The sequence below is a fragment of the Symphalangus syndactylus genome, chromosome 10, assembly GCF_028878055.3.
Source record: "Symphalangus syndactylus isolate Jambi chromosome 10, NHGRI_mSymSyn1-v2.1_pri, whole genome shotgun sequence".
NCBI classification, from domain to species: Eukaryota; Metazoa; Chordata; class Mammalia; order Primates; family Hylobatidae; genus Symphalangus; species Symphalangus syndactylus.
This window is the reverse complement of record NC_072432.2, coordinates 19,349,857-19,365,306: the sequence shown is the minus strand read 5'-3', so window position 1 is coordinate 19,365,306 and position 15,450 is coordinate 19,349,857. Positions and strand designations below refer to the sequence as shown.

Below are 15,450 nucleotides of genomic sequence, written 5' to 3'. Positions count from 1 at the left end.
TCCACCTTGCTCTTTTGACCCAGGGAGAGAAGAGTTGGTGGGGCCAGGCTGCCTCCCAGGACAGGCCCAGTTTTGGGGCGGGGGCTGGAAAGGTCCCAGGGCAGACCCCAAGGCCAGGGATTGTCCTGGAGTGGACAAGGAAAGTTTAAATGTGACCTGTAGAGAGAGGACGATCATTGATTTAAGTCCTGGCATAATTGATCTGTTTTTCCACTGGGCCAATTTTAGGCGATCTTTACATATTACATACAACACAATAAAAGTAGCAGCTTCTTTTTTATAAACTAACCTTTAGGTTGCATATTATGCTAGGAATATAACTAACCTAACTTTCACCCCCCTAGCCCCCCCACCCCGGGAAAACGAAACTGTATTCTCGAAGGCAACTGGACACTGTATTATGTCCTGCCGAACCCCCGCCCTTACTTAGGCAGAGGCACGTAAGTATTCTGACCATGAAATACACCTTCTGTTTTATAGAGATTTGGCATATTTGATATATGTTTTTTGGAATTTATGATATAGAAAACCCAAAGGAAAAAGAAAAAATTAATCTCTTTTTAAAAAAAAAATATTTCATGTAGAAAGAAAAAATTATTTTAAAAGTTTTTGTTGTTTCCACTTTGACATGTGTATGAGGATTATTAGAATCTGTGTTATGAAGTGATACCCAGATGGCTTTGCAGTGACAGAAAAAAAGCACTTCTGATTTTTCAAATAAGTTAGAAAAGTGGATTTCGAGAATCTGGAAGTGAATGCGGTGGAACTGTGGAGAAATTCCTGACAATACTAGCATGCTGAGTTTGTCACCTACACAGCAGAAAGCATTTTTACAGATATTAGACTTAAAAATACCTCATTATGCTATATTTTCATTTCATTTCCACAAACGTTTACTGCAAGCCTGCTATGTACCAGTCTTTAGTAAGAATAACATGGAGAGAAAATAGACGAGCAGACGATAGCAGTAATTTCAGAATAGGCGGAGGAGGTGGAAATGCAGTGTTCTTGGGTGCTCGGAGTAGGGAACAGTTCATATGACACAGGACATCATATTTAAGCTGGACATTGATCTGTCCAGTGGAAGTTTGCCAGGACACAAGGGGAGCCAGACATTTCGGGCAGAGGGCAGAAGAGAGGCAAGGACGCAGAGACAGAAGAATACAGGGAACCGTGAGCTCTTTAACGTGCCTTAGATACGAGTGTTTTGGTAGCAGGAGGTGACTCTGGTGGGTCAGTTGGGCCTGGGCCCTGAAAGGCCACGTTTGTCTTGCTAAGAAGCTGAAAGTCTGTCTTGTATGGGAAGGATGGACTCAGGGGAATGACCTCATATTGCGAGAGAAACCATGAGGGCAAGAGGACTGAAATTGACAGGGCTGAAAGCCAGTCATTTAGGAGGCTGTTAAAATGTATTCAACAGATATTTACTGAGTCCTCCCTTCTATGTGGCAACTAATGTTCTCAGTCCTGGGGATACAGCAGTGGACAAAAGAGGCAGAACCCTTGTCCTTTGTGGAGGTCAACCTGGCTGTGGTACAGACAAGATAAGGGCCTGAACTAAGCCTGTGGGGATGGAGAGGAGGCAGTGGATTTTAGAAACACTTAGGAGGGCCAGGTGTGGTGGCTTATGCCTGTAATCCCAGCACTTTGGGAGGCCGAGGTGGGTGGATCACTTGAGATCAGGAGTTCAAGACCAGCCTGGCTAATGTGGCGAAACCCTGTCTCTACTAAAAATACAAAAATTAGCCGGGCATGGTGGCATGTGCCTGTAATCCCACCTACTTGGGAGGCTGAGGTGGGAGAATTGCTTGAACCTGGGAGGCGGAGGTGCAGTGAGCCGAGATTTTGCCACGGCACTCTAGCCTGGGCGACAGAGTGAGACTGAGTCTTAATTAAAAAAAAAAAAGAAAAAAGAAATATTTAGGAGGTAGAGGTGATGGCATTTGGTGACCTATTAGACTTGGGGAAAAGGGGGCTGGGAAGAATCAAGCCTCACTCCCAGGTTCCTGCCTTGGGGAGCTAGGTTAAAGCTGCTGCCATTTTCTGTATATTACTAAAATACAAAGTCACAATATCCCTTCTAGTGTGTAATGACGAGGCTGCTTTTACCCCATTAGTAGGATGCATACTCTAAGTTCTTTTTCCAGGGTGGTGAAGAGTTTAGTCAATGCAATGTTAGAATCTTACCCGCCTTGTGAACCCAAACTCTTCATAGAATTTGCCAGTAGCCAACTCTTGTCTCTGGTCAAAAAGCAAGTTTTCACTGTTTAAAACTCACTTCTCCCATAGGGATTGAACCTATGAATACTTCATTAGCAAATTTGAAGACTTGGCCATACCAGGCCAAGGACCTAACCTTATACCGTGTCCAGTGTCCATTGGGGGGAAGTCAGTGTAAGGCAGGTACCATTTGACACATTACGACTTTCTGACCACTAGAGCCATCCCACAGTGGAACAGACAGTGCCTGCTAAGGTCACTGCACTCGTGCTCTATCACTGAAATACTCAAGCCTGCTCTATAGGATCATGTGCCATCAAAACCAGACAAGACATTCTTGCATTGAATATGTTGGTCTGGATCATTTCTAAGGCCAACTCAGCAATCAGATGTATGCTCATGTTTACAAGGTCAAGTCGTTACTATAATTACTTGATCTCTGGAATTTAAATGTATATACACACACACACACACATACACAATTGAGATAGCAGATCTGGGAATAAAATCTAGGGGACTTGCTTTTGGCCATCCACCTACTAGGCAGTCCTCAGTCTTCCTCATTGGTGGAATCTTGACAAATCCTGTGCTCAATTAATTCATGCTTCCATCATTAAATATCACTTTTGCCTAGAAATAACATACTTCACATCTAGGTCAGTTGATTATGGGAAACTCTGTTATTAGATAGAATATTAGAATAAATGGCTTAGTTCCAGTTTCTGTAACCTTCGAAGACATGTGCAAGGATATGTAATGTATCTCTGTCTTTCCTCAGTTGAACGTAGCTCAAGGTGATGTTAAAAACAGAGAACGAAGCTTTCTGTAACTGGCATTCCACCGATACATATTTCATATGTGCACTGCACAGTGATAGCTCATAGTGATGTCCTAAGATAACCTAAGAATTATGAAGTGCCCTTTGAGTTATCTGAAATCAATTAAATTAGGTTTTTTTTCTTTTTTTTTTTTGTGAGACAGGGTCTCACTCTGTCACCCAGGCTGGAGTGCAGTACCATGATCTCAGCTGACTGCAACCTCTGCCTCCCAGGTTCAAGCGATTCTCATGCCTCAGCTCCCGAGTAGCTGGGGCTACAGGCATGCACCACTACACCCAGCTATTTTTTTTTTTTTTTTTACTATTACAAAAATTTATTTAACAAAAAGTCTAATATGAAAATGTACATGAACTAACTTTTACATCATAGTAAAACAGGCCCTATGGAGAGAGGACATGGCTTTCTCTGCTGAACAGCCATTTTTTTATACTCATTCCAAGGCTTCTAACGTGATGATACTATTTCCTCGTATTACCACCATTCCAGTATTGTTCTGTTGCCCACTAGTCGCCATCTCCACACATTCATCTATCACAAGATTCATAAAGGGATCAAATCCCTGCAATATTCCTTGGACATGTCTGCCACCATTTAATTTCAATGATAACTTCTTGTCCATAAATCCCATCTAGCCATCTGGTTAGAACATGATGCTATTCGAGATGTTCAACAAAAGGTGGCATTCGAGGTCTTCAAGGAACGAAGGAGGGACAGCGTGGGGGTGACCAGGGGTCCGACCGCAGGACTGGGAGGCGAGTCAGCCAGAAGGAGGTGCAGTGGCTGCTGGCGGTAACCACGCCGACGCGTGAGCTCTGCCGCTAATTTATGTATTTTTAGTAGAGATGGGATTTCACCATGTTGGCCGGGCTAATCTCAAACTCCTGGCCTCAAGTGATCTGCCCACCTTGGCTTCCCAAAGTGCTAGGATTACAGGCATAAGGCACTGCGCCCGGCATCAATTAAATTACTTTTAGTAAAATTTTGGTATTAAGTATTTACATGCTTATATTTACCATTTATGCTAACTTCTTATGTTTGATGACATTTGAATTACAAAATATTTTTTCTGACAATACACAGTATCACAGAATTTGCTGTCATTAGGACAGGTATAGCTATTCATGAGAGTGACTGGCCTGCCCGTGATACTTGTTGTATATGCATTGAAGGGTGGGGTTTAGATTGTGGTCTTTCTAGAAACTAAAGAATATTTTTCACAGAGTTGTTGAGCTGAAAGCAACAACATAAGGATTATCATTTGCTGGATGAGTCAATAAATACCACTAGAGGTCATGTGACTTCCCAAGGCCACACATCTGGCTAATGGTACAAAAGTTTTTTTCTATGGCCTCCCTTAGCACGACCCCACTTTTTTCCTCGTATCCTTATAAAATCCGGGCTACATGAGAAGTCAGAAACACTGATGTAATAACTAGAATCAGTTTTAACTTTATTATGGTGGTATCTGTAGGCTTGGTGGAGGTATAAAAGGTCACGGAGGGGCCGGGCACAGTGGCTCAAGCCTGTAATTCCAGCACTTTGGGAGGCCGAGACGAGTGGATCACCTGAGGTCACGAGTTCAAGACCAGACTGGCCAACTTGGCAAAACCCTGTCTCTACTAAAAATACAAAAATTAGCCGGGTGTAGTAGCACATGCCTGTGATCCCAGCTACTTGGGAGGCTGAGGCAGGAGAATCACTTGAATCTGAAAGGCAGAGGTTGCAGTGAGCTGAGATTGTGCCACTGTACTCCAGCCTGGGCAACAAAGTGAGACTCTGTCTGAAAAAAAAAAAGTTTATTGAGGAAAAAAATCTTAACAGTTTTCAAAGAAACATCTCTTTCTTTTCTCCCCTCTCTTCTCCCCTCCCCTTCCTTTCGTTTTCAGAAAAAAGGGAGAAATTTTTGCATATAATAAGATGAAACCAAACACATTTCTTTTCTTTTTTTTTTTTTTTTTGACACGGAGTCTCGCTCTTTTGCCCAGGCTAGACTGCAGTGGCAAGATCTCTGCTCATTGCAAGCTCCGCCTCCCGGGTTGACGCCATTCTCCTGCCTCAGCCTCCCAAGTAGCTAGGACAACAGGCGCCTGCCACCGCGCCCGGCTAATTTTTTGTATTTTTTTAGTAGAGACGGGGTTTCACCGTGTTAGCCAAGATGGTCTTGATCTCCTGACCTTGTGATCCACCCACCTCGGCCTCCCAAAGTGCTGGGATTACAGGCGTGAGCCACTGTGCCCGGCCGAAACCAAACACATTTCTAAAAATCTGCTTAGATCCTTTCTTTAAAAAAATCTGTTGAATATTTTCATGGCCTTTGCAAAATATAGTATAATCACTGAATACCTAAGAAAAATTAAATGTTGGCAAGTAAATGATACATATCACAAGGATTTTCTCTTTTAGGTCTGTTACCTAGAATTTTAGTATTCCTCTGCAAATTGGTAGGAACACTGTTACTCAGTAAAACCCTATTTTAATGAGATGATTCTGGGTACAAAAAAATGAATTTTACGGAAAATTAGAAACTGATGGTCTATTCAGATTATTTTTGTGAGAAGAAGAGCAGTCTGTTCTAGTCACCTAATGCTAAGCTATGGAACATTTCTGCATTATACCTGTTTTCTAAGTGAATTTGGGTGTGTGACACATAGATACAAAAGGTTCAAAAATGAATCCTATGGTTTATCAGTGTTTTCCGCTTCATAATATTGCCATCACCCTCATTACATGACTATATGAGAATGCCCCTCTTGGTGCTAGCTCTTGTAGGAAGAAGTGGCACAGGCTGTCCTGTCACAGAGTGTGGTAGGTAGCTCTGTCTCTGATTACCTACAAGTTCCTCGCACCAAAAGGAGGTTACCAGGTATTGCTTCCAGAAGATCTACAGAAAGCCCAAGGTATTGCCTCCTGTGGCCAAGGACGCAACACCACATTGGTGCGTTTTATTTTAATTGATGGCTATTAAATGCACACATAGATACTATGACACAGTTACATGTCAGAAACAGGCGGTGCTCTTACCTCTATCTTTCAGGGACTGATATCATGTGTAATGGATTCTCCACAACTCAGGGGTCACACAGGCTCCATAGTCATGAGTGGCTGATGGATCTCATTGAGACCAGTGCCTTTCCCCCGTTAGAAATGGGATGCTCGCCTCCAAGTTCTCTCTTCACCCCTTTTGTGCATCCGTGGCTTTCTGCCTGATCACAGTTGTATAGTGTACATTGGTGCTTAATACCTATTTGTTGGATAGATGGATTTAAAATTATTTTCTAAGGTCCAGGAGCAGTGGCTTATGCCTGTAATCCCAGCATTTTTGGAGGCCGAGGCCAGCAGATCACCTAAAGTCAGGAGTTCGAGACCGGCCTGGCTAACATGGTGAAACCCCGTCTCTACTAAAAATACAGAAATTGGCCAGGCATGGTGGCTCACACCTATAGTCCCAGCTACTTGGGAGGTTGAGGCAGGAGAATCACTTGAACCCAGGAGGTGGAGGTTGCAGTGAGCCGAGATCGCTCCACTGCACTCCAGCCTGGGCAACAGAGAGAGACTCTCAAAAAACAAAAACAATCTTTTTTTTTTTTTTTTTTTGAGACAGAGTCTCGCTCTGTCGCCCATGCTGGAGTGCAGTGGCACGATCTCGGCTCACTGCAAGCTCCGCCTCCCGGGTTCACACCATTCTCCTGCCTCAGCCTCCGGAGTAGCTGGGACTACAGGCGCCTGCCAACATGCTCGGCTAATTTTTTGTATTTTTTTAGTAGAGACGGAGTTTCACCGTGTTAGCCAGGATGGTCTCCATCTCCTGACCTCGTGATCCGCCCGCCTCAGCCTCCCAAAGTGCTGGGATTACAGGCGTGAGCCCCCGCACCCGGCTCAAAAACAATCTTCTAACAGTAAACATCCTGGAAGTAATAATATGCTTTTTCAGGCATCTCTCTGGACTTTGGCCACTCTTGACCTTTGTGGAATGGGTGTGTGGGCCATGTGTATACAGCATCAGCGGGGAGGAGTTGCCTTTGCTATGTATTGCTTTATAATCTATCCCCATCAGCTCTTGAAGAAAATACATCATTTTCACCAAGTGTGAAGGTGGAAATTTGTGCTGAACATGTTTGCCTGGGTGGTTGGTAACACAGAAGCAGAGTGGGGATTTACTCATTTGTCCTGCATTTCTATGTCCACATGGATGCCTCTACAAAACAAAGTGATACATGTAAAGAACTTTCAGACCATGCAATACCTAAAGATATCTTAGTCTTTTCAGCATGCATCGAAAAATAGAATATTAAAGCCTAAGTACTCAGTAGTATAACTTTGTTGTTTTACAAGGTGTGGCTTTGATACCTGGTGGTGCCACTTCCTGGCCTTGGATGAGCTGTACGCCTCTGTAAACCCAACTTCCTCACCTATAAAACAGCTGCCTGGTTCAGCGTTAATGAAGATTAGTCAGTGACAGGCCTGGTGTGCTGAGTCTGCACATAGTAAGCATTCAAAGAATGTTAATTCTCCCTTTCTTCTTAACCAAAAATACAGTAAACAAAATATAGTTTTTAAAACAGCTTTTTTGAGATATAATTCACTTACCATGCAATTCACTTGAAATAAGTAGATTTGAATTTGAAGATTTGCATGGGAAGTATTTTTCATGATGCTTTGCCCATGTCTACATATATCCTGATCATCATGATGTCATACCCTCATCTCCCTCCACCATTTCCCAAATCCTCATTTTTTTGTACCCTTTTATACACCCATACACACACACGCACACACGCACACACACACACACACACACTTTTCTGAAGCTACATATACCTTTTTTGTTTAAAAGGAAGAATCAAAAATGTTCAAAATGTAACTGGAGAGAAAGTGGGCAACTTTTGGAGTAAATATTAGCAATCGCCAATGGGTTTGTGGGACTCCTGGGGACCCCTTGTGGGGCGGGGGACAGCTCTATTTTCAACGGGTGACTTTTCCACAGGAACTTCTGCAATGTCCCATCAACCTCTCAGCTGCCTCACTGAAAAGGGGGACAGCCCCAGTGAAAGCACAGGAAATGGACCCCCACATCTGGCCCACCCAAACCTGGACACGTTCACCCCGGAGGAGCTGCTGCAGCAGATGAAAGAGCTCCTGACCGAGAACCACCAGCTGAAAGGTGAGCAGAGCCAGCCCCTGCATGCCCCATTCATCCCGGGCCTTCAACAAATGCCATCCCTTTGCACTAAGGCTTGGTGGTGACCTCCCTTCTTCTCCCCGTTTCCATAGGTGGTAGCGGGTGGGGAAGCACAGGATTTAGCTTGTGGCAAGGCTAAATCTGTTCTGATTTTTACTTTTGGAAACAGGTAAAAATAAAAACTGTTTGTGTATCTCATGGAAGTAGCATAATGATATTTAGCCCATTCAAAAGGAAAAAGAGACTGGGCGTGGTGGCTCATGCCTGTAATTCCAGCACTTTGGGAGGCTGAGGCAGAAGGATTGCTTGAGTATAGGAGTTCAAGACCAGCCTGGGCAAGATGGCAAGACCTGATCTCTACAAAAAAATTAAAAAAAAAAAAAAAAAGCTGGGCGTGATGGTGCACGCCTCTGGTCCTAGCTACTGGGGAGGCTGAGGTTGGAGGATTGCTTGAGCCTGGGAAGTTGGAGCTGCAGTGAGCCGTGATCGTGCCACTGCACTTCAGCCTGGATGACAGAGAGAGACCCTGACTCAAAAAAAAAAGGAAAAAGGAAGAAAGGCTGCTATGGTTCCAGAGTTAGTCCTAAATATTACCTTATTAAGAGAAAGCATCCTGGTATCTCAAGCCATGGCTTTGGGCAGGACCAGTGTTTGAATCTAGGAGTAGTAAGAACTTCCTTAGTTCCTAGTAACGATAGATATTTAGATATTTGTGCTGTAGTGGCAGTACCCAAATCAACTTTATTTTCTTGGGACTTTTAAGGACTAGAAATGATGTTCATCCCACTAGTCTTTTCTGTAAGCAAAAACCACTTCATCGTTTTGCTGCTGACCCTTGGGCCGAGGCTAAGCATGGCATCTTTCAGTTCAGAGCCATGTGGTCAAGTGGACTAGAGGGAGATTTGGTTCATCAAATCAAGTCCACTTTCCTGGTGTGTGACTCCATCACTCTGAACCTCCTGCAGAAGCCATGAAGCTAAATAATCAAGCCATGAAAGGGAGATTTGAGGAGCTTTCGGCCTGGACAGAGAAACAGAAGGAAGAACGCCAGTTTTTTGAGATACAGAGCAAAGAAGCCAAAGAGCGTCTAATGGCCTTGAGTCATGAGAATGAGAAACTGAAGGAAGAGCTTGGAAAACTAAAAGGGAAATCAGAAAAGTCATCTGAGGTGAGCACACCGATCCACCGTGATGTTTTTTTTTTTTTTTCCCCTTGACATTTGCAGTAGAATCTTACGTGTCTGGACTCCTAGATCAAAACCTTTCATGGTTCAGTCTGGATTGGTGTTTTGCCTGGTCTTGGAAGAAGTGCTTTTGCTGAAAAGATTGGTTGCCCTATTAAGGGTCATGGATAATCTCTTTTAGAGGAAAGAAATTTGTAAAGCTTTGACCATATTGATTGTAGGCAAAAGAACAGTAAGGTTATAAATCATTGTATTGTATTCATTATAGATGGTGCAGATGGGCCTCTGCCTAGAACCAACAATTGTTTTTAGTTTCTGTCTTTGATATAAAAAATATGTTTGAAAAACCCATTACTCAGAATTTTTACTTGTTGACCTTGTCTGTTCTCTCAGTCTAAAATGGAGATTATTCACTCTACATTTTCCTTTTTAAAAATGTTTTGGAAAATGTCATGTGGTAGGAGGCTATCGCATCGCCACAGATGAAAAGAGAGAGACACATTTTTCTTGACCCAAAGAACCTGGAAAAATGTGCTCATACCTGGGAGTGGATGTCAAAGACGTTAGTAATGACACAACCCAGAACACGTTTGAAATCCCCACTGGGCGTGGTTTGTTACGGAGGCCTCTGCTGTCCATGCCAAGTGTGGGGAGAAGGGGTGTGGGTGGGCATTGATGGGAGGAAAAGGGCAGGAGGTTGGGTGGTGGGAACTTTTCTTCCTTCCTTTCTGGAATTTTAGACAACAGCTTATAAGTCCACTGTTGCCAAAGTGTGGTTGATTATTTCTATAATATCAGATTATTCCAGCATGGCAAGGAAGGCTTTCTTTCTTGTCATGAAGTTACTTTAAATTTTGATTATTTGGATACAATAAAATAATGTAAAAATTTCCATTTTAAATGTTATGTCAAAATAAATCATGGGCTAGGCATGGTGGCTCACGCCTATAATCCCAGCACTTTGGGAGGCTAGGGTGGGCAGATCACCTGAGGTCAGGAGTTTGAGACCAGCCTGGCCAACATGGCAAAACCCCATCTCTACTAAAAATACAAAAATTAGCCGGGCATGGTAGTGGGCGCCTATAGTCCCAGCTACTTGGGAGGCTGAGGCAGGAGAATTGCTTGAACCGGAGAGGCAGAGGATGCAGTGAGCTGAGATTGAGCCATTGCACTCCAATGGGCGACAGAGTGAGACTCTGTCTGGAAAAAAAAAATGTCAGGTAAAAGCTGGAATTTTCTACATTAAAGCACAGGGCATAAAGGTGTTGAGAAACTTCCTTGTCAGTAGGTGTGGGGGTAATTGAGTCTCATGGCCAGGTCCTTAGTTTGATTTGTATTTGTTATTTTGACTTTTTTTTTTTTTTTTTGAGATGGAGTCTCGCTCTGTTGCCCAGGCTGGAGTACAGTGGCATAATCTCGGCTCACTGCAAGCCCTGCCTCCCAGGTTCACACCATTCTCCTGCCTCAGCCTCCTGAGAAGCTGGGACTATAGGCACCCACTGCCACGCCCAGCTAATCTTTTTATATTTTTAGTAGAGACGGGGTTTCACTGTGTTAGCCAGGATGGTCTCCATCTCCTGACCTTCATGATCCGCCCACCTCAGCCTCCCAAAGTGCTGGGATTACAGGCGTGAGCCACCGCGCCTCGCTTGACTTTTTTTGTTTTTTTTTTTGGAGACAGGGCCTTGGCAGTCTTGATCTCCTGGGCTCAGGCAATCTTCCTGCATCAGCCTCCCAAGTAATGGGGACTACAGGTGTGTGCCACTACACCTGGCTAATTATTAAATTTTTTGTAAAGATGGGGGTCTTGCTATGTTGCCCAGGCTGGTCTCGAAATCCTGGCCTCAAGGGATCCTCCCGCTTCAGCCTCCCAAAGCTCTTCAATTACGGGCATGAGCCCATGGTGCCTGGCCTTAGTTTGATCTGTTCATTCACTTTACTCGTTGTCATCTCCAGGACCCCACTGATGACTCCAGGCTTCCCAGGGCAGAAGCGGAGCAGGAAAAGGACCAGCTAAGGACCCAGGTGGTGAGGCTACAAGCAGAGAAGGCAGACCTGTTGGGCATCGTATCTGAACTGCAGCTCAAGCTGAACTCCAGCGGCTCCTCAGAAGATTCCTTTGTTGAAATTAGGATGGCTGTGAGTTTTGGGTTTTATTTTTGTTATGAGCAAACTATAAAGCCTCACCTGGAAACATGAAACAAATACCACTTTTTCTTGTCAACACAAGCCAAGGATTGAGGAAATTCCAGTGTAGCAAAGATAAATTGGCTCTCATTTTCTAAGTATAGCATAATGCATGTAAGGGTTATCATAGCTAAAATGGAAAAATATTAATTACCTTTTGTGATGAAAGCTGTAGTCTTTTTTTTTTCATCATGTCCTGGCAAACTGAACATTTTTGTGACCAGAAAAGGAAAAAACCCACATGAGCATGAACTTTCTGTCATTTTTCAAACTACGTCTCAAAGCTGTATTCCGCAGTTCACTTAAGGGAGCCGCAAACATATTTTAACAACAGAACCCTCTTTTTTGTTTTGAGACAGTCTCACTCTGCCTCCAGGCTGGAGTGCAGTGATGCGATCTCGGCTCACTGCACCCTCTGCCTCCGGGGTTCAAGAGATTCTCGTGCCTCAACCTCCCAAGTAGCTGGGACTACAAGCGCATGCCATCACACCCGGCTAATTTTTTGTATTTTTAATAAAAAAGACAGGCTTTTGCCATGTTGGCCAGGCTGGTCTCAAACTCCTGGCCTCAAGTGATCCACCCGCCTCGGCCTCCCAAAGTGCTGGGATGACAGGCATGAGCCACCGCGCCTGGCCAACAGGACCCTCTTTTCAAACAAAGTGGTATGAGGAACCCTGATATATTAAAAAGAAGAAGAGGAGAAAAGAAAGAGCAGAACTGCTCTGGTTGTAGGTTGAGGGAGTGTCCTGGCTTTTCCTTCCCTTTCAAAAGCAGCTACTCAGGAGCCTCTGAGAACTGAGTTTGAAGCCATTGCTATGAAAATCAAATTTCTCTGCAACCCCAAATGAAGTGGGCTAAGCGAGGGGGCCCTAAGCTCTTGAGAAGCATCCGTTACAACTGTGCCTGGGCATAGGGGCAGCCCTATTAAAGAGCAGAGCAGGTCGATGTACCCGGTGGGGGCCTCTCCTTCATTGCCACTAATAAAGATTAGATAGGGAGAAAGATAGACAAGGATAAAATCCTTTGTAGTATAGATGGTCACTTTCGATGAGTCAGAGTACATATCTGATACAAGAAAAGGGACTGGCCAGGTGTAGTGGCTCACGCCTATAACCCCAGCACTTTGGGAGGCTGAGGAGACAGGATCACTGGAGCCCAGGAGTTCAAGACCAACCTGGGCAACCTGGCGAAACCCTGTGTGTACATAAAAAAAAAGTACAGTCCCCAGTGTGTGATGTTCCCCTTCCTGTGTCCATGTGTTCTCATCGTTCAATTCCCACCTATGAGTGAGAACATGCGTGTTTGGTTTTTTGTCCTCGCGATAGTTTGCTGAGAATGATGGTTTCCAGTTTCATCCGTGTCCCTACAAAGGACATGAACTCATCATTTTTTATGGCTGCATAGTATTCCATGGTGTATATGTGCCACATTTTCTTAATCCAGTCTATCGTTGTTGAACATTTAGGTTGGTTCCAAGTCTTTGCTACTGTGAATAGTGCCACAGTAAACATACGTGTGCACGTGTCTTTATAGCAGCATGATTTATAATCCTTTGGGTATATACCCAGTAATGGGATAGCTGGGTCAAATGGTATTTCTAGTTCTAGATCCCTGAGGAATCGCCACACTGACTTCCACAACGGTTGAACTAGTTTACAGTCCCACCAACAGTGTAAAAGTGTTCCTATTTCTCCACATCCTCTCCAGCACCTGTTGTTTCCTGACTTTTTAATGATTGCACATGTACCCTAAAACTTAAAAAACTTAAAGTATAAAAAAAAAAAAAAAGTACAAAAAGTTAGCTAGGTATGTTGGCACACGCCTGTACTCCCAGCTACACAGGAGGCTGAGGCAGGAGGATCACTTGAACCCGGGAGTTTGAGAGGCTGCATTGTGCCATGATTGTGCCACTACACTCCAGCCTGGGTGACAGAGCAAAACTCTGTCTTCAAATTTAAAAAAAAAGAAAAGAAAAATATTGTGTCCCTGGAAGAGAAAAATGTACATTGTAGATAAGTCAGGAGGAGTGGGTAGCAACTTGCAAAAAAGCTCACCTACTGGTTATATCTGAAATATGAATGTCTGACTGTCTTTGCTTTCTGATTTATTTGCTGCAGTAGAGTTAGGAAACAGCTCCGAATAACCCTGCCATCCATGCCCCCTCATACATTTTAGTGGCCAAAACCAAGACAATTAAAATGTCAATCGAAAAGCGTATTTTGCCAGAGTACCTTTTCTGCAAGTGATCAAAGATGACTGAGACAGAAGTTTAACCAAAGAACCTTACCCTTCTGTCAATAACCGATAAGCTGCAGGAAACCCAACAGCATATGAGAAGTTTCCAAATGAAGCTTCTTCCTTCAGGGTGCATGGTTAGCATCTCATTCCCCTGTCAGATGAGTGACAGTTATTTTTAGTGTAAACATGTTTTGCATGCGTTTCTTCTGTGAACTGGAAAGCACTGCCCAAGATTTAGGAAGAAATATCAAAAATATCTAGAACCCCCATGGCCCCAAGCAGAGAAAAAATATATGTATCTATGTTTTTTATAATAGATATATCTATATTTATATTATATAATGAATATATATAATATATTCTATAATATAGAATATAGAATATATTATACATTATATAATTGTATAATATATACACATATATGTATCTATATTTTTTATAATAGATATATCTATATATTATATAATGAATATATATAATATATTCTCTAATAATACAGAACATATACAATTATATAATTGTATAATATATTATACAATTAATATATAATTACATATATAACATAACATATTTATATGTAATGTTATATATAACATTACATATAAATATGTATACATACATATAATATGTATGTACATATAAATTTATATATAATATTATAAATAATATTATATATAAATATATAATGTTATATATATAACTATTATATAAATATATAATGTTATATATATACATTATATATAAATATATAATGTTATATATATACATTATATATAAATATATAATATTTATATATAATGTATATATATAACATTATATATTTATATATTATAATATATATCTATATTTCTATATATAAATATATATTTATACATATATATCTAGAACCATCTTTATGCATTTTTGAAGATTTTCCCTGGGAGCTTACTGGAATATAAATGTCTTTCAAATCCTGTGGGTCTTAGACTATCTTGTTCCCTAACTGACGTGCGGTGCATACACATTTCTAATGGGAACCAACTTGGCCAAGATGGTGCTTTGTGAATCTCATTCACAGAAACTGCCTCTTTTTTAACTTTACCTCGGTGAGTTATAGCATTTTGCATTTTAAAGGAAGGATATGTGGAGTTGTCACCAGCTCTGTATGACCTTAACCTTGAGAAAGAGGGAACTGCCAAGGAAAGAGAGGAGCAGATAAGCTTTCATGTTTACAGAGTCAGGTAGAATGTGTATGGCCAGAGGAAACTGACCTTCACGCCTTAGCTGGGGTATTTATAATCCCGACAGGGTGTGCCAGGTGAGGGGAGGGTACGTTTCCATTGCATTTGAGCCACCCAGTTTAAACAGTGCACATCTGAATGTTTGGAAGGTTCTTTGGGTTGCATGTCACAAAAATTCATCTTTTGTCTTTTTTTTCTTTTGACAAAGAATTTGTCTTGCAGACATATTGTGTTAAATCCCTTGCATTTCTGTTTTTACAGGAAGGAGAAGCAGAAGGGTCACTAAAAGAAATCAAGCATAGTCCTGGGCCCACAAGAACAGTCTCCAGTGGCACGTATGTGAAGGAAGACTCGGGCTGTCAGGCAGACAGGCTGGGCAGGCTT

At 42.4% G+C, this 15,450-nt stretch overlaps 2 protein-coding genes across 27 annotated transcripts in view; one reads left to right on the top strand and one right to left on the bottom strand.

Annotated features, from left to right (window-relative positions):
• OPTN (optineurin) overlaps window positions 1–15,450 on the top strand; it is a 37,912-nt gene that overhangs the window by 1,352 nt on the left and 21,110 nt on the right. For 7 of the 26 annotated variants that reach the window (XM_063610113.1, XM_063610106.1, XM_063610101.1 and 4 more), the window contains exons 2-7: window positions 345–440; window positions 7,392–7,543; window positions 8,044–8,220; window positions 9,204–9,406; window positions 11,378–11,560; window positions 15,328–15,401. In XM_063610113.1, coding sequence (XP_063466183.1) covers window positions 8,055–8,220; window positions 9,204–9,406; window positions 11,378–11,560; window positions 15,328–15,401 — 626 coding nt within the window. In that variant the 5' untranslated portion in view covers window positions 345–440; window positions 7,392–7,543; window positions 8,044–8,054. The remainder of the gene's footprint in view (window positions 1–344; window positions 441–7,391; window positions 7,544–8,043; window positions 8,221–9,203; window positions 9,407–11,377; window positions 11,561–15,327; window positions 15,402–15,450) is intronic. The other 19 variants (XM_063610105.1, XM_055296609.2, XM_063610109.1 and 16 more) reach the window with 4 other exon arrangements.
• On the bottom strand, window positions 3,342–3,678 carry LOC129491907 (small nuclear ribonucleoprotein G-like). Its single transcript, XM_055296614.2, has one exon. It carries the CDS (start codon window positions 3,676–3,678, stop codon window positions 3,490–3,492), a length of 189 nt encoding a protein of 62 aa, XP_055152589.2. The 3' UTR covers window positions 3,342–3,489.